Source organism: Ctenocephalides felis, unplaced genomic scaffold (assembly GCF_003426905.1).
Source record: "Ctenocephalides felis isolate EL2017-DRISC unplaced genomic scaffold, ASM342690v1 CF-g0.4_SCAFFOLD_01492, whole genome shotgun sequence".
Taxonomy (NCBI): domain Eukaryota; kingdom Metazoa; phylum Arthropoda; class Insecta; order Siphonaptera; family Pulicidae; genus Ctenocephalides; species Ctenocephalides felis.
This window is the reverse complement of record NW_020537646.1, coordinates 34173341-34192425: the sequence shown is the minus strand read 5'-3', so window position 1 is coordinate 34192425 and position 19085 is coordinate 34173341. Positions and strand designations below refer to the sequence as shown.

The following is a 19085-nucleotide window of genomic DNA, read 5'->3' as shown; positions in this document are numbered from 1 at the left end:
CGGATTCAGTTTTAGCAATGATTTTTCAAAAGCGTTGGACGAGTCTTGATTAATATTTAACTTAGTTAATTCTTTATTATAAACTTCCTTTTGTAATTGCCGTATAATCGTATATTTTGATTCATTTAATTCATAAATTTCGAGCGGACCTAATTTTTTATTATTTTTATTTATTTTTCTTATATTAAAAATAAATCTAGAACAATATGCTACAACTCTAATCATTTTTGTAAAATTTGAGAATTTATTATAAATTAAATGAAAAGAGCTTTTTCTGTGTTGCAACTAGTGTCACAACTAATTTTCTTTTATCTGGCAATTCTATATTATCGGGAATTGTAAACTTTTTTGGCCAATTATTCGAATTTGCGAGCCAATCAGGACCGTTCCACCATAAAGCTGAATTCTGTAATTCTAACGGTGTAATTCCGCGACTTATTAAATCCGCTGGATTCTCTTTGGAAGGAACATGTTTCCAAGTGGCGTGTGATGTAAGTTTTTGAATTTCCGATACTCTGTTTGCAACAAAAATTTGCCACGTACAAGGCTCGGAATTTAGCCATGATAACGTTATACTGGAATCGCTCCACAGTACGTTTTCTTTTATCACGTATTCTAAACTATGGCTTACCTTATTAAATAAGCGAGCTAACAATAGCGCGGCACATAACTCTAGACGCGGTAAGGTAATTTGTTTCAGCGGTGCTACACGCGATTTTGAACATATTAATTTTGAAGAGCATGTCCCATCCTGATAGGTTACGCATAAATATAAACATGCTCCATATGCTTTCATTGAAGCATCCGCGAAACCGTGAATTGAGCGTTTTTCTATTGTTTTAAAAAGATTCAATTGCCGAGGTATTGTTAGCTGCTGTAAAATCTCTAATTGTTTCGAAAATAATTGCCAGCTTTTTAATAAATTTTCCGTAACCGGTTCATCCCAATCTTTATTTTCTCTCCACAATTGCTGCATAATAAGTTTTGAAGTTATAACTACCGGAGTAATGAATCCTAACGGATCGAATATGCTAGCTATAGATGCTAAAGTTTTTCGTTTGGTTTGTATATTGTCTATAGCTAAAACGTTGTTATAAATTTTAAAATTATCAGATGTAGGTTGCCATATAACCCCTAAAGTTTTAATTATCTTTTCTTTGTCAAACCCTACATTTATATTTTCACCTATATTCTTATCATTAATTAATTCTATATTATTGCTTGACCACTTATGCAATTCAAACCCCCCTTCGGCTAGGAGATTATTAATTTCGGTTATTAATAATTTTGCTTCTTGTAAAGTGTCTGCACCGGAGATTATATCGTCCACGTAACAATCTGACTGTAGAATTTTTGACGCTTTTGGATATATTTCATTATAATCTATAGCTAACTTTTCAAGGCATTTCATTGCTAAATATGGCGCGCAATTAGTGCCATACGTTACGGTATTTAACTTATAGCATCCTACAGGCATTCCGGGCGCCTCACGCCATAAAATTCTCTGGTAGTCCTGATGTTCGGATTTAATTTTAATTTGACGAAACATCTTGACTATGTCCGCCGTAAATACAAATCTATGTGTCCTAAATCTAATTAATATGGTAAACAAATCTTTTTGTAAACGCGGTCCCGGTAGCAGTATGTCATTCAAAGATAGACCGTTTGAAGATTTTGCCGAAGCGTCAAAAACTACTCTTAATTTTGTTGTTAAACTAGCTTCACGAACTATCGCGTGGTGTGGCAAATAATAATAATTATGTTTGTCTAAGTTACGATTTTCAATTTTGTCAATCTTTGTTGCATGGCCTAATCTTATGTATTCTCTTATAAAATTGTCGTAATCTGCCGCGAGTTTTTTATTATTAGTTAATCTTTTTTCCAAATTCATGAATCTTTTGTACGCTTGTGAATAAGTGGACCCAAGAGAAATACGCGGATCGCTTCTAAATGGTAACGCTACTTCAAATCTACCATTTGAATCCCTACTGACGTTTTGTTCAAATATGTCTTCTGCTCGTAATTCCTCCTGCGATAAGATACACCTTTCATTTAATTCCTCTATTTCCCAAAACTGTTTTAATTGGTCAGTTATATTTTCCTCGGTTGTTAACCCTACGTGCGCAAAAAAAGTCTTATATTCTACCGGACCGCAAAATGACCAACCGAAACTAGTGTTAAATAATGTTATTTTGTTTTTCAATTTAATTTGCTCATTTTTTAAACTTTCAAATAATATTTCTGCACCTAATATTAAATCTATTTGTCCCGGCGAGTTGAAATTAGGATCGGCTAGTATGCAAGCTTTCGGTATATCCCAATTTGATATGTCAACGCGTACTCCCGGTAAATTATTTGCGATATTTTGCATAACGGTACAATCTAATGTTTTAGTATAATTGCTAATCCTAGATGCTGCTTGTAGAGTTACCGAACCTAAAACATTGGCGTTTATACCGCCTATCCCGCCGACCGTTATATTTGCTTTTTTATATGTTAATTTTAAATTTTCTGCTAGAGACTTTGAAATAATATTTATCTGTGAACCAGAGTCTAGAAGAGCGCGCGCTGTAGATGTCGTTCTACCGTTTGATACAAGCACTAGAACTGTGGGCAAGAGGGTTTGTTTTTGTTCCGCTTTTGCAATCATGGTCATAGTGCTTGTACTGGGAGTTGCTATATTTAATGAATCGTCAGACCTATGTAGAACGGAATTATGACGCCTTTTGCAAAACGAACATCTGCGTTTACTATGACATTGTGATATTACATGCGAGGATTTAAGGCAGTTAAAACACAATTGCGTCTTTCGTACAAATTCAGCGCGATCATTTACTTGTAGTTTTAAAAATTCCTCACATTGATTGAGGTAATGTTCTTTGTTACAAAAGGGGCATTTCTGTTTGATAGGTGCAGCGAAATGAATCCTCTGAACCGGAATGTTTATATTTGATCGTTGCTCGCGGTTCATATCGTAAGTTGCACAACGCTTTTCTAAAAACGAAAAAAATTCGTCTAATGACGGTAGATTATTTTTTGATATAGATGCACCCCACGCCATTTGGGTATCCATATCTAACTTTGCCTTTAAAATAAATATAAATATGAGATCGGAGAGCTCTACTGAGAGTCTCTCGTTTTTAATAGAGGATATGTGCTGTCGCGATTTGCATAAAAAATTTCTGAGTGACTTGTGATCTCTATTTTGTGGTTGATTTAGAATTTCTTTCAATTGCGCGTTAATTAATATCAATTTATTATCATAGGTACCCACTAACGTATCCCATGCTATTTGAAAATTCGCGTCTGTGATTGATAAATTTTTTATTAAATTGGCGGCTTCTCTTTGTAGTGAGTTTTTTAAATAATGCAACTTTTGAGAATTCGTTAATAATTTATTTTCTATAATTAGGCTCGAAAACATGTCTCGAAATTCCGGCCATTTGGAAAACTCTCCATCAAAATTCGGCAAATGAATTTGAGGGAGCTGAACTTTAGCTGAAGCTGACTCAGACACATTCTGCGCGCATGCATTACTTTGTCTACAACCGGCCAATAAATTATCTATTGTAGACAAAATCTTGCAATATTGCGTTTCTATCTCGTCGCGATCGCCTTCGAATTCATCTAAATTAATCATTTCTAACTCATCTTGCGCTTCATTATATTTATTAAATGCGTCATTGAGAAGCTGCTTCCGCGCGTTTAGTTCCGAAATACTCAATTCAGAATCAAATTTTGAAATATAATTTTGTGTTCGCGTTATTTTAGATTTTGCTGATCTGCGCTTTTCAATTAAAATATTTTGATTTTCCATTGTGATGTGATAGCCTTTACAATTCAAATACGGAAAAAATGATTAATAAAATATAAAGGTTATCTAAAATATAAATGATGTAAAAAATAGAACAGAAAAATGTTTTTGGAAAAACTATGATAGAGTAACTATAAAATTCCAAAGTCAAGCCTAAACTAATTGGTGAACTTGAACTCTCTATCCCCTTGGAAGATGGCGCCTCTGATGTAAGTAATAGTTTGGAAGCCTACCTCAATGTCTGCGTTGAATCCTCGGGTATACCTGACTTCTGCATGCGCGCCCTTTCGTACGCGACGGATGCTCGGTGCTGGGTTGCGAATCTCGTGTCTGCAAGCGATGTTGCACACTGCTGCGTTCGGGGGCGGCTCGGTTGCGTTCGGCGGCGCTTCGGTTCTTAAGGGTGCTTCTTACGCTCGCGGGGATGCTGACGATGGCTAATGGCTACTGACTGAATCCTTTGCAAATTTTTAAATTTTCACTTCTGTTTGGATTTATATCCAACTGCACTGCTTTATTTCAAATGTTTATATGTTCATCAATTATATTTTAATCACTTTGTTATATTTTGGTTTAAACAGATCACTTGAATGCTTTATGCTGTTAAACACACGTGTTTTTAAATTTGCTTTTGATTATTTATTGATTAACGCACACTGATGTTTTATAATTTATTTTTAAATTTTCAATAATGGACTGTATTTTGATTTAACTTTGTAACTATTCACTCATTTTCATAATTATTCGGCTCGAATGGACCATTTTATGGGACATTTCCCATAAATGTAAATTTGGGTTTATATTGAAACACACTTTGTAATTCACTAATTTATTTCACTTATTAGTAATAGTTCATAATATTATCTTTGCTTAATTTTGACTGGTTTCGCGAGTCGGGCGGTTAATTATAATAACAAACTTAAAGGAATAATGACTGCTTTCGCTGGTCAAGCGGGTACTTTTTATGTGCTTTCTTGGTGACGCTTAAAGTTGTACTAACTATTATACCTAATATTTGGGTAAATATTTTTTATTGCCCTGTATGAAGCGAACAGCTTTCTGCTTGTGCGGTGTTGCAGTTTTTTTGAACATTGGAGCAGCAATTCGCTCCAATAGTCATTGATATCATTACTTCAAATGCGTTCATTCAAATCATTTTTTATGTCATTTATTAACTAGCAAACCCGACGAACTCCGTTTCGCCACCAGATGGTTTCGTGAGAAAGATGAAGAAATCTTTTGTTTGTTTTATATTTGAAAAGAAAAAATTTGATTTTATTGCACAACAGTAAATAATTTATTTCGATGAAATGAAGTGTTTTTTAGTTGAACTTCTCCAAGTAAATGAAAGTGAATCCGCAAATTATCCGTTTCATTGAAGTGCTCTTTGGTAAACCACATTTTTTGTTTTTTGGTCTGACGTTAACACAAACAAAGCGGATGGTTTTCCAACTCGTGAAAAGGCAACGTATAACTGCCCATGTGAAAAACAAAGATTTTCTAAATAATCTATTTGAAATTTATTCCGAAAACACTAAGCGATTGGCCTTGCGACTTGTTATTGCGAACGCAAGGCGAACTGGAAATTGCAATCATTTGAAGTCAAACGGAAGACCAGTCGGAATCATTGGTATGTCACCAAATCGTCAGCAATTTTTGATTGAATGGTGAAATTCAGTGCGTGTTCATCATTATTCTTTGCGGTAAGAATTGCTCGTTGACTTAACCAAGCATAATTCTGATAATTCTCACTAATGTCATTGCTCGAATTTTTAATTACGGTGCGTAAAGTTCCAGCAATTTGCATTAAGGCACGATGCCATGCTCCACTAATTTTCTTAGCTATAAACCTTGCGGAGACCTTTCCAACGAATGCAAAATTGTTGAAATCGGTTCGTGCGTTCTGGAGTTATATCGTCAGGAAGGAAAACCCGACTTATTTTTATATAAATGTAGATAACGTATGAATCTGATAACAAAAGAAAGTATAAGGTTTATTGTAAATGAACCGAAATCTGTCATGATGGGCCGCTGCGTTACAAGTTACAAGACTGAATCATAAAAAAACAGTAACAAATGAAAATTCAAATGCAAATAAATATGTTGATACTGATAAAGGATCCTGGAGCTCTTATGTGCACCATTTTTAGTGTAGTAATTAGTATCAGAAACATAAACAATATCGCTTCGAACTGATTGATTCCCTTAACTGTACTATGGTAGTTACACAGGTTATTGATATTGGCAAGGTTATAAAATCAGGATTTATGCATTATCTGAGAAAATATTAATGAATTAGAATATTACCTGAAAGTTACACGTGCCCATAGAGGGTCAATTTTCCTCTCTGTCAGACTGTACTTGCGGTTATTATCCAAACTTTAGAAAGTGCTCTCATAAATCTATCAACTTCTAAACGAAAGTAGTTCGATAAAATATGCAAAAACACTCGAAAGCAATTCCAATTTCATTCATTTTAGGTACATATATTTTTAAAATCTGTCAATTTTCGCCTGTGACAGACTGTATTTGCGGCCCCCTGTGATGTTTTAGCATAAACGATAAGTGATTTTGACACAGGCGGTACATGCAAATTGTGTATGAGATACGACTTAGCATTTCACATGTGACTAGACGTATGAAATATGACGCGGGCAGTGCATGCTGTTCCACGCACACGGGAGATTATGTATGAATTAGGGAAGTGGCTGTGGCGGAAATTCTAATGCACGAGGGAGGAAAAATCGCTGTGGCGCGACCGGAGTTGTAATCGGCAGTTTATTAAAGTACGGCCTTGGTTTCGTATTTTTATTCTTTGGATGCGTGCGCGGCTTAAGTAGTAAAACGAAATTTTGGTAGAGTAGAGAGATGCTTCAAGGCCCTCTGGTTAATTTGTCTACCACCATTATCTAGAAAACAAGTAAATTTAGCAATTTCGCAATAACAATATTTGAAAGTAGAGGGCCAAAAATGTGTAACCAGATTAACGACCATATTGTCAATTTTGTGACAAAGGTATTTCTTCCGTTGTTAGTCTTGAGCAGTGATATTTAGTGTACGATACCTCTATATAATTTTTAAGTGACGTTATTTAATTATTTCATAATGTGTATTGCTATTTTTAACTTAGATACAACATTTGTTTTATATAACTTCTACAACAGTTTACATGTGTTTGGGGTAAAAAGAACCATCTGAATCTTTGCGCGGGCAATATAAAAAGGAAATATTGAATAAAAAAACAAAAGGAGTTAAAGAAGGCAGTTCTAATGATTAGTCCTTCTGACCAAGTACCATACAAAGCTTGTATGGAGTGTGATCATAAAATAATGTGTGCACGAAACATGTATTTAAAACAAAAATTGCATTTTTCTTCTTTGTAATACTTGTACTTCAAGAAACAATGGGTTTGATTATGATAAATTAGACATACCTACCAAATCAAGTCACTTTGTGGTAGTAATCAATAGATTTTTGTTAATTGTGGTTAATAATACATATTTACACAGTAATTTTAATTTTGGCGTTTAACCCAATAGTAATTCGCATCAATCTAGCTATTATTCAATAAAACTTCTCTAAAATTTGAACTAAAATAGTGGGTCTTATTGCCCTCTAGCTCTCTCTTTTGTACCTGTATCTGATTTTTTTAAGAATAGCACACAAAACGTAGTGTAGTAAATGATGAAATAGCTGGGAATTTCACCAAACATAGATATGTGTCATTTGTTGTGATAATGTATTCGGTTTGGTTTGCACAGAATAACTCATAAAAGCCAAATTGGACTTTTATACCCGCCCTACCCTATGATGTTAATGATATCTTTGATAAGCATCGTTGCTTTCACATTGTTTAATATAATATAAAATGCCAAAAGCTGTATATACTCATCATTATGTACCTCAATGCGCAAAGGAGGAAATCTATCATATATAATATAGATTTCGATGTTGATTAAACATATTTTAAAACTTATATATTTTTTAAGTTGCATCAATATAATGTTACCCGTCAAATATACAAAAACATATTTATTCTGTAGGTCTGGGACACTAAATACGTGGCATCATTGGGTGGTTCTCTCCGGAGAGTACACTTAAAAAACATTCGGATTCGGATCCGAAAGGAGAGTCAAATTCGGATTCGAAATCAAAAGTATATTTAGTAAAATAATTTAGTTTTTTTTTCTATTTTTATTATCTGGATAGATGTCTGATTATCTTTAAATCTGGAAAAAATCTGATGAATGAAAAAGTGTTAAATTTATTTTATTAACATCGCTTGCTTAAAACATTTGCTAAAATCGCGTCATTCAGTTTTGCAACATAGATTGGTGCATAAGATCAACGAAACTCTACAAGAAATATTGCTCAGCTCTGTTCTTAGATACCACACAAGCATTTGACAAAGTTTGGCATACAGGACTTCTTTATAAAATTAAAAATACTTTACCCAATGAACTATTTCTATTAATTAAATTATACTTATCAAACCGAAGTTTTTACGTAAACATTATCAACATGAACTCACCTATTAAAACAATAAAATCAGGCGTTCCTCAAGGCAGTGTTCTCGGCCCAATTTTGTTCTTAATTTTTACAGCTGACATTCCCACCTCACTTGACACAGACATAGCCTCATTTGCTGACTATATTTGCATTCTTTCAAAACATGAAAATCCCACAACTGCTTCAGAGCAACTTCAAAGTCACTTAACATCAATAGAAAAATGGTACAAACTGTGGAGGCTAGAGATCAACAGCCAGAAATCATCCCACATCACTTTTACACTCAAACACGAGACATGTCCACCTGTAACTGTGAATGAAATAGAAGTCCCTCAGGTCGAACACGTAAAGTATCTGGGCATGCATCTAGACCGCAAACTGAATTGGAAAATTCATATAAAAAAGAAAAGACAACAGCTTGAGGAAAAGTTACGAGAACTATAATGGTTAATGGGTAGGAGATCCCATCTTTCTGTACACAACAAAATACTGGTATACAAAGTTGTACTTAAGCCAATTTGGACATATGGCATAGCACTTTGGGGCACCACATCTAAAAGTAATGCTAACATCATTCAAAGGTTTCAGAACAAAGTTCTTAGGATCGCTTTAGGCGCCCCAAAATATACTCCCACCTGGCTGATCCATGATGAAACACATATGCGCACTGTAGCCAAGGAAGTTAAAAGATTCGCTGTTAACCACAAAGACAGACTGGAAGAACACCCAAATGAGTTGGCCAACGCCCTGCTATCCACAAACACAACACGAAGACTTAAAAGAAAAATATTCAGTGATTTAATTAGATTGTAATTACTCGTGTCACATTATATTACTTCTTTTAAAGGAAAAATGCAACTGTGTATTTTTCACTATTTATATCTCGATGTCATTTTTACATATAATTGCCAAAAGATTTACTTAATGTCTATGTAGGACAGTTGTAAATATATTGTTGAATAAAAAAAAAAAAAAAAAAGTTTTGCAACATTAATAACTGCGCACATACTTTTAATTTGAATTTTTATGACTATCATGTCAGACTTATATACATAAAATAACATAAATGTTTGTTTAATTGTTTGGATTTAACCATAGTTTGAACTTTTTTTAAATATTATTTTTCATAAAAAACTGAAGGGATGGCTGATAATCTTTATTGTAAATTCTATAATTTTTTAGCATTCGAAAGACTACACATGAATTGATGAGGTATATCAAACATATAATTAGTTCTAACAAACCCATTCATTAATGAAGCTTGGTGCAATACAGCAAATTTAGAAAATGTGTGAAGACTGATGATAATTATAGACTAAAATTTTAGAAACGAGCTAGTGGTGCATGGTATCGCGCTTCAAGACGAATTACTGGAACATTCCATACTATAATTTAAATTTTTTATTTGAATTTTGTTGAAAGCGATCGCGGTGCATGGCTATTTTAGACACGAAATATCGAAGCGCGCAGTCGCCGCGTCGCAGTCTTACGACTAAACATGATAAATGTTGGTACAAAACACATAAAGGTATAAACAAAATTTATACTTAAAATTAAAAAATCTGATAATTCGATGTGCATATGTTTTATGATCATTTTTACAGCCAAATAGATTTTATAATTAACTTTGCATTGGATCTCCGAAACCGTTGGACCTGCCTTTTTAAAAATCTAATTGATTTTTCAGTCCGTCAATACAAGTGAAATGTTGAATTATTAAAATCGAACGCCCCGTTCTCTCAAAAACTAAATAGCTATTCTTGGCACTTTTTGTCTCGTATCTTTGAAACGGCTCGACCTGCCTTTGTCAAAAACTAATCAACACGTTGCTCCATAAATAGAAATCGAATGTTTTTTGAATCATACAATTAGTTGATCTGTGCTCTCACAATCGTTGACGAAAGTTTGTATCTGCACATACTTACTTACACACTACGCACAAACACACCATAGATTCATTCTTTATAAGGTATTCCAAAATGTTTAGTGAAATGTAAAGATATGCACTAATTTTCATTTGCGATTTGTTTGCGCTTACTATAACTTACCCTACGGAAAGATAATAAAATTTATATAGAATTCTTCGTGTGATTTATATAAATGAATGTAAATTATTTTTATATTTCAATTCTGCGCATTGCAATCTTGAAACAATAACATTCCTCATAAATCCAATACTATTTCATATCAATATGAAACAGTATAAAATATATTTTCGCATCCATGTCACAAAGAATTGCGATTGTTTCATTTTACCTATTATATATGTCGAATCAATTTATAACCAATCATTTTGCATTGATTTACGTCATATGAATTAATCATAAAATGTTGCATTTCTATGGAAAATGCTACGTGCAGTATATGTATTGTTTTATTTTTAATTTTTTTGCAACATGACGTATTGTTCCGAAGAATACATTCACATAAAGCAGAACCGAAACAATACGAAAGTTCATGAACAATGCAAGATATCCTGTTATATAACCGACCGAGTAAAATTTTCAATTTATACTGAATATTTGATACATTGCTCCACACGTCATTTGAAGGGAGCATGTCTATTATATTACTATTATATATTTTTTATCTACTTTATTATTTGACATTTGCAAAATAAATCGAAACTAGTGGTGCATTTTATCGTGCCTTTATGCAAATTACAGTAACTTCCTGTCCTGTAATTTAAAATGTTTAAAAAGCAAGAAAAGGAAAATGAGATTTTTTTGGCAAATTTTGACTTTTTTAAAATATCTTTGAAAATTGTGCAAAAGACTGATATTTTTTGACAAATTAGAAATTTTTTTAAAACTTTAATTTTTAATTTTTCTTTAAATCTTCAAATTTCTTGATAGTTTTTAATGTTTGTTCATATCGGTCTATTCAAATTACAAATTATATTTTTTTTGACCACCAAAGTGCATTGTGTATTACGTATATGCAAATGGAATGTTTTTTTAATCATTCAAATCATTTTGATGCTCCGTCTCTTACAAACTTATTTGCCAATCTCTGCACTCTTTGTTCCGTATCTTCGAAACGGCTGTATCAACTTTTGCCAAAAACTAATTACCAGGTGTCTCGTTATCAATAGGAAACGAATGCTTTTTGAATAATTGATTGAGCGGTGTTCCCAAAAACGTCGACGAAAAATTGTATCCATCAATACATACACACTACACACAAACATACACATACATTGCGAAACGTAAAATATGCAATTTTCGATTCGTGGATGATTCGTGAATATAACTTACTCTGCGAAAAGTTATTAAAAATGATAAATACTTGAAATAATTTATTAACTTCCCGTAGGGCAAAGTAATCGCAAAAAAATCGAAAATGAAATTTTTTATATATCTTGATGTTTCAAAGGTATTTTGAAACATCATCGTTTTGGCATACCTTAAAAAATGGATGTATGTGTGTGTGTGCGGATACAAATTTTCGTCGACGGTTTTGGGAACTGGAATCAACCGATTTGAATAATTCAAAAAACATTCGATTCGCATTGACAAGGAGAAATGCTGATTAGTTTTTGGCGAAGGCTGGTCTAGCCGTTCCGATGATCCAAAAACGGTAACTCAGTTTTTAAGAGAACGGAGCATCCGATGTCAATAATTCAAAAAGCATTCTACTTGTATTGACAAAATGAAGAACTGATTAAATTTTTGGGAAGGCAGGTTCAGCGGTTATAGACTCTCAATAAAAATAAGTTAAAAAATGTCATTTGGCGTTTAAAATTGTTTATTGGACTTATGCACATCAAATTATCAGATATTTTATATAGATTTTAATAATATGTACACATTTTGTGATTTTTTTTTGGGTTCCGTACCAAGATTTTTAATTATGACACGGGAAGTTCTAGCAATTTGCCTTAAGGCACGATGCTCTCCACCCCACTGGTTTAGTTCGTTTTGATGCGCACAAACCGTACATAATTTGTAAATGTTCTTCATAAAGAGCAATTTTTACAAAAAATAGAGAGATTGGATTTTAAACTCCAAAAATACAACAGTTTCTAATAGAAATTTAGGTAACAAACAAATCTATAGTAAAATTTTTTACTCTCTAATTTTCTTTCAATCTCAGTCAATTTGATGGTCCTACCATTTAAACATACAATTTGTAAATAAATAATCGGATTTTGCTTCGTAATTCAAAAATTAATTGATCAATAAAAAGCGCGGTAATAAATTATCAAAATCTTGAAACTTTAAAATTTATCAATTTTATTGGAGAGACTATTAAGGGACATTTATATGTGGCATGTTTTGCAGTGGATAAACTATTCATATATTTTTTGTTAGCTGCCCTTTTCACTTACATATATACCACATTTGCAATCAGTTATCTCTATCCTAAAAATTTTATACTAAAAATTTTTTTATGGCAAAGAACGTTTGCCGGTTCAGCTAGTATATATAAACTCTCGAATATAAATTTAATATAAAATACCTCTCAACATTGTATCATAATCCAGTATTATACATTATCAACTGCATATTAAAAAAGTTGCTTTGTACAAAATCCGTTCTTTAAAACTCACACAAGCATTAAGCTGAGCGGCCTATGTTTTCACGAAAACAACTATACTCGTATGTCAAGCCATCGACGGAAATATTTCAAGAACACACTTAGAATGAAATTTATATTTTTCATAAAAAGCATGCTTATATATTACCGAACGGTCCGTAATAGGCTCTCGTGGCGTAATGAGCTTACGAAGTTGAGCTTTTTTATAAGCACGGTTTATGGGCATGTTTCCTTCACTCGCAGGGTAGCCATAATAATTTGCTGAAATATGCTTTATTTAAGCCCCAAGAATAATAACTGCATGATATATTTTATATTTAAAAATATACAATGCGATTTGTAGCCATAAATATAGTTAAAGCGCTTTCGATTGGCTAATAATGATCTCGGTTATAAATTTAAACCATAAAGGGTTATTTTTATTTTTGAATACAGTGTACTAAATATTTTAGAAGTTACAATATTTACTGAAGTATTTAGAAATGTTAGGGGAACTGTTATTTTTTTATTTTTTGGATAAATTATTGCTAATTATTATTAATCATATTACACAATATAATTAACCATTCGACGTTTCTTTAGTTTCTATATTTGATATCTATTCTTTGCAAATAATTGATAGCAATATTACTCAACAATATATATTATCCATCTTATATTTTATTAGCTTATATTCTATTTATCTTTATTTTTGCAAAATAAAACATCTATCTAATGCTTATATCAATCTTGATCAATTACATTTTACCTTTATTATATCATTGTATGTCTTATATTAGATTATAAGAAGCACATAATCAAATATATATTATTAAACATATAATCATTAGCATACAAATATTATATATATATATATATATATATATATATATATATATATGTTATTGGTTATATGATTTTTTTGTTTATTTATGTAGAAAAGATTATTCAGGATTTTGTACTCATTCATTATTATCAGAAAGAAAGTTGACTTAAAAAAAATAATGTCTTTCATAGGTTTTGGATACTTTTTTGAAAAAAAAATACTTTGAATTTGATTCTACTTTTGTGAATAAAATATCATAACATAATATAAGAAATATTATAACAAATGTAAAATATTTTCTAAATATTATAACGTATGTAAAACATATTCCATCTTTTTGGATGGATGAATGTATGTATAATTAGATATAGGAGGCATTTTATCTGAAGGCAAGTTGTATAGATTTTCCAAAATGTATAAATAATCGACTTAATCATCAACAAGTCTGCATTTTAAATTCTGACTGATTTATAAGTATTCTAAGTTGCTGAATTTTTATATAATTATTTTTTGTAATTAAACGACTTTTCGTAGACCTCTAATAGTTTAGTATATTTATCAGGTCTAACGGAAAGTTTTGTCCAAAATTATGACATCATTTTCAACACTTTTATTGCACGTTTATTAATTGCATGTTAGGATATATATTTTTATTGCTTAAGGGGGTTGTTCTTTTTTTGTTACAAAACATGCAAGGAATTTGTTTTTGTTTTTCTCGAAATGTATTTATCATAAAGACATGCGGTTTTTTTTAAACAAAAATTATAAAATCATAGAATATTAAGAAATTTTTTATTTTTTTTGTTTCGCCGTCATTTTTTAACCAGGGGGCGCCAAAGTGGGCATTGCAAAATCGATCTCGTTTGCGGTGCCACAGATAAATCCGTTGCGCATCACCTGAAACAAAAAAAAAACGAAACTACGTTGGAGAAGAAGTTTGAATCCAGTCCCCCTACCAAAATGAAAGAAAAAAAGCAAGAAGGAAAAAAATGGCAGCTATTTAAAAAAAAAGTGTCGAAAAAGGCCTTTGTTTTGGTACGAGAAGGTTCGCCAAATTTTTTTGCGTAATGTTATCAAGTTGTTTGAGGTAGGGGGACTAGGTATTGCAGTGGTGAACAAATTAAAAAAAATGCAAGTCGATCCGACTTGTAGTTTTTTTTTAATTTGTGGCACCGCATTGAAAAAAGTCAATTTGAGAAAAACGTATTTAAAGTTTTTAATATAATGTACTAAATACACCATTTAATTTAATGTACGAAATACACCATGGTGTTCAAAGATGCTGACACATTAAAAAGGTCATGTGCATGAGGTATTATAATGAAAAAGAGGCAGCTGGCATACAATAGCTCGCGGAACGATAAAAAAACGCTTTCAGAGAATCATACGTATAGATATATATATATATATATATATATATATAATATATATATATATATATCTATAACTCCTTCAAAAAAATAGATATTGAGATGATTTTTTTTTTAAATAATTCTAAGGTTTTTACCTTTCATAATATCAAAAAATCTCAAAACCGAAACAAAAAAATATAAGAAAAGAACAACCCCCTTAAGGGGTTATATACACTTAACCAGCCAAAAAAAGTCAATTTTCTTAAAATTTCCATGTCACAAAGTTCGTTCCCGTACTCCTCCGAAACGGCTTCACTGATTTTTACAAAATTTTATACTTAGCAGGTTTGAAAAACGGTAACTATCTATTTTTCAACTAAGTAATAAAGATTGTTTACTCTTAATTTTTTTGTAATTGTCCAATACTAACGTTTTTTTTTCAATTTTGAAGTCAATATTCTTTATTTTAAATTTTTTTAATGCGAAATTGAAAAATACATGTAACAATGAATTTTCAACTTCCTTCCACAAATCTCTATTTCATAATAGCCATTATGAAATCGAATGTAAATACAAATATATGGCAAAGTTGGAAAGTTTTCCACTCTCTCAATTTTTTTTTCAATCTCAGTAAATTTGCTGGACATGCAACATAATAATATAATTCAAAAATGAGTTATTGGATTTTGCTTCGTAATTCTGAAATTACTGAATTAATAAAAAGCGTGATAATAATAGATTAAAATCTTGAAACTTTAAATATTCCATTTCAATTTAAATATTATCAGTTTCAGATTAGGTTGGCACTTCTAAGGACTATTAAGGAATGTAGCGTACTTTGCATTGGGTAAACTTCTCATATATTTTTTGGTAGCTGCTTTTTTCACTTATGCACCACATTTAAAATCAGTAATATACTCAAATACTAGAAATATTTTTTATGGCAATACAACGTTTGCCGGGTCAGCTAGTATATATATACATATATATATATATATATTTATATATATATATATATATATATATATATATATATGATATTTCCCCGTCTATAGCAACCCCATGCGAACATGTAGCCATCGGCAGATAGAACGTTGGAGAGAAGAAGAGATTGGAATTGATGGTGTTCTTATTAAATAGGTCACGGGGTCACGTGATAAAATGGCAGTGGTCCACAGTGAAGGCTTATAGGCTGATGTGAATAATATATGTTGTGTTATTAGCACCAGGCTTAAACTTGGAGGATTCATGTTTGAATTTAGAGTTCGAGAGACGAATCTGTTCATTGCGAAAGGTCAGACGTCTGTTTAGGTAACTTGTGGGGATATTGTTCAACGTTCAAAGCAATAGTAATGGTAAGTGATATCATTAGAAACACACTTGAGAATTCAGTCAAACATATGACTGTACGAGAAATAGATCGACAATGATTTGAATTCAATGAGCTCTGTCAAGAGTTAGGATAAGGGACGACTCTAGAGGCTGATAGGGCATAACGATTTCAATTAGTGCAGTCGTAAGTTTAATAACTTTCTAGGAGTGTATACGAGTATATCTTGCGATTATTAATATAATTCCATCTTACTGCAGAGAATAACTATAATTGTTTATAATTGCTCGAATATATTCTACAATTTTCTAGTTAATTGACTTCCCGTGGTGTAAGTTGTAGTAATCGGCCAAAAATCGAACATACAAATTTTTGCGTTTCAGAGGTTTCTGAACATTTTGGAATAATTTAGAAAAAATAGATGTGTGTGTGTGCCTGAGTGTGTTTGTATAAATACCATTTTTTTTTCACGATTTCATATGCACAGATCAACTATTTGAATCATTAAAAAAACATTCGATTCTTATTGATAAGGAGATGTACTGATTAGTTTTTGGCATAAGTTGGTTTTGGAGACACTGAGCAAAGAGTGTAGCACATAACAAGTGAACTTGTGAAAGAACGGAGCATACAATTTGAATGACTAATAAAAACATGTTGGGGAAAAGTGGTGATTAGGTTTTTGTTTAGATAGGTCCAGCGGTTCTGGAGTAATGCAACTAAATGTGCAGAATTTTTTTTGCAGTTTTTGAGAGAACGAAGCATTGAATTTGCATGATTGTATCCGAACTTTTTGCTTGTATTGACGAAACGATTGTTTTGGAGAAAAAACACATTTTTGGAATTTGGAATTGGAAGTTTCAGCAATTTGCTTTAGGACACGATGCCACACCACTAATTCAGGTGGCACTCACTCTTATATATTAGGTTGCCATCTAAGTAAGTGCGGTTTTTAGCTTAGATGGTTTCAATTGAATATATAGGATTGCTGATCTTGTCCAAATGCAAAATACCTTCTTTTAATGGTTAGCAGTCAATTTAGATGTCATTAGTAAGAGTTTTGTGATTGATTGCGTTTATTGAAAGATGAAAAATCAAACTGATTTTTTCATATTTTGCTTTTTTATTTCTATAAAACCTTAATAAACGGCAGTGTCTGAATTGGTTTGCTCAAATTTTATTTTGGTGATTTTTCACTTAGATGAAAATGCTCTGATGGTCCAGTTGAAGTTGATTAGAAAGAAATTGTCTACTTTGAGCTGCTATTATCAATTACGGTTGATAATAACAAGTCAAAGTCTATCAAATCTAAAGTTTACTAAACAACCAATGAAATTAAACAACGCAGTTGAAAAAATGGCCCGAATTGAAAAATCCGAACGGTTTTTTATGCTAGTTTTGACATCACTTATATTTGTCTACGCAATTTTTTTTGGAGCTTGATTGGAATATTTGGCACTCTCACCATATAGTTCTAACCTGGCACTTTCTGATTTTTTATTTCGGTTTTTACAAAGCTCTTTGAATGGTAAACAATTTAATAAATATGTTGGTGTAAATCGTAGCAGTTTCAGTTTTTCCTAATGAAAACCAGAATTTTTATGAAAGTGAGATGATTATGCTGCTTGAAAGATGACAAAAAGTCCTTGATAAAAATGGACAGCACATTACAGAATAAAGTTATTTAGTTCTATGAAAACAAAAATCCGCACTTACGTAGTTTCCAACCTAAAATTTATATGTGGATGATGCGAGTAATCTGATGAGAATAAAATCTCTGATTAGCGGCAATCAGTAGCAATAACGTTCACTAAATTAGCCATATAATGTTCAACGACCTTAATTTTTTGAGCGCAGATCCTATATAAAAATACAGCATTTAAGTAAGGTAACTTATAAATATTTTTGCCTTTGTGCAAAAATTGCAGCAAAATATTTCTGTACGATCTCAAATATTTAAAAACACTCAATTTCAAAATATTTCTGTACCATCTCAAATATTTATATGTGGTTGATGCCAGCATCTGATAAGAATAAATTTGTTCATGATCAGCGTCAATTAATAGCACATACTAACATTCATTAAATTATCCATATAATGTTTAATGACACTAATTTTTTGAGCGCTCTTGCTACATAAAAATACAGTATTCAAGTAAGGTAGCTTATACATATTTTTGCCTTTGTGCTTTATTTATAATTTCATCATTGTACACTCTATTACACACTACATCAATATGAATATGCAGCAAAATATTTCTGTACAATCTCAAATATTTAAACAAACCTTCCTAAATATTTCAACATTGACCATCTATTTTTTCGGCGAATTTCTCAAAGCATCCTAAAACATTTATTCGATCCTTTATTCCTTATGTCCTGCGACATTTTCGTCCGTTTAAAGTTCAAAGGATTACCTCAAGGGCACGAAAAGATTTTTCTGAACGTTTGTATATTTCTTATGTTTGCTTTCTTAAAGATAGAATATTTCATAACCTCTCGTACGACGGAAACACAAACAGTCGTAAATCAAAAGTCAGTGCAAATGTTGCGGACGCCGAAGCTGGCTCGAACTTTAAGTACGAGGACGGGTGAATTTGTTATATTAGATTTTGCCCAAGAATACCTGGAGCAAGGACATTAAAAAGAACCATTTGGGTGACATATGAAATGGTTTGTCAAATACGGGGGCTTGACAGCTTTCCCATAGGCATTCAATGAGGGATGAATGGATCT

At 31.9% G+C, this 19085-nt stretch overlaps 2 protein-coding genes across 2 annotated transcripts in view; one reads left to right on the top strand and one right to left on the bottom strand.

Moving 5' to 3' along the window:
- LOC113371591 (acetylcholine receptor subunit alpha-like) overlaps positions 1-19085 on the top strand; it is a 219180-nt gene that overhangs the window by 72299 nt on the left and 127796 nt on the right. The gene's annotated exons all lie outside the window — the stretch shown is intronic.
- Positions 248-3817, bottom strand: LOC113371152. Its single transcript, XM_026611797.1, has 2 exons — positions 3538-3817; positions 248-2115 (listed from the first exon to the last, which is right to left on the bottom strand). Exons 1-2 carry the CDS (start codon positions 3815-3817, stop codon positions 248-250), a joined length of 2148 nt encoding a protein of 715 aa, XP_026467582.1.

Bases quoted from the DNA above. Each gene is read 5' to 3' on its own strand.
- LOC113371152 (XM_026611797.1), bottom strand. From the start codon at position 3,817: ATGGAAAATCAAAATATTTTAATTGAAAAGCGCAGATCAGCAAAATCT. The intron at 2,116-3,537 runs GTAATGCATGCG...TTGCGCACGTAG, and splicing joins ATTGGCCGGTTGTAGACAAA to GGTTAACAACCGAGGAAAAT.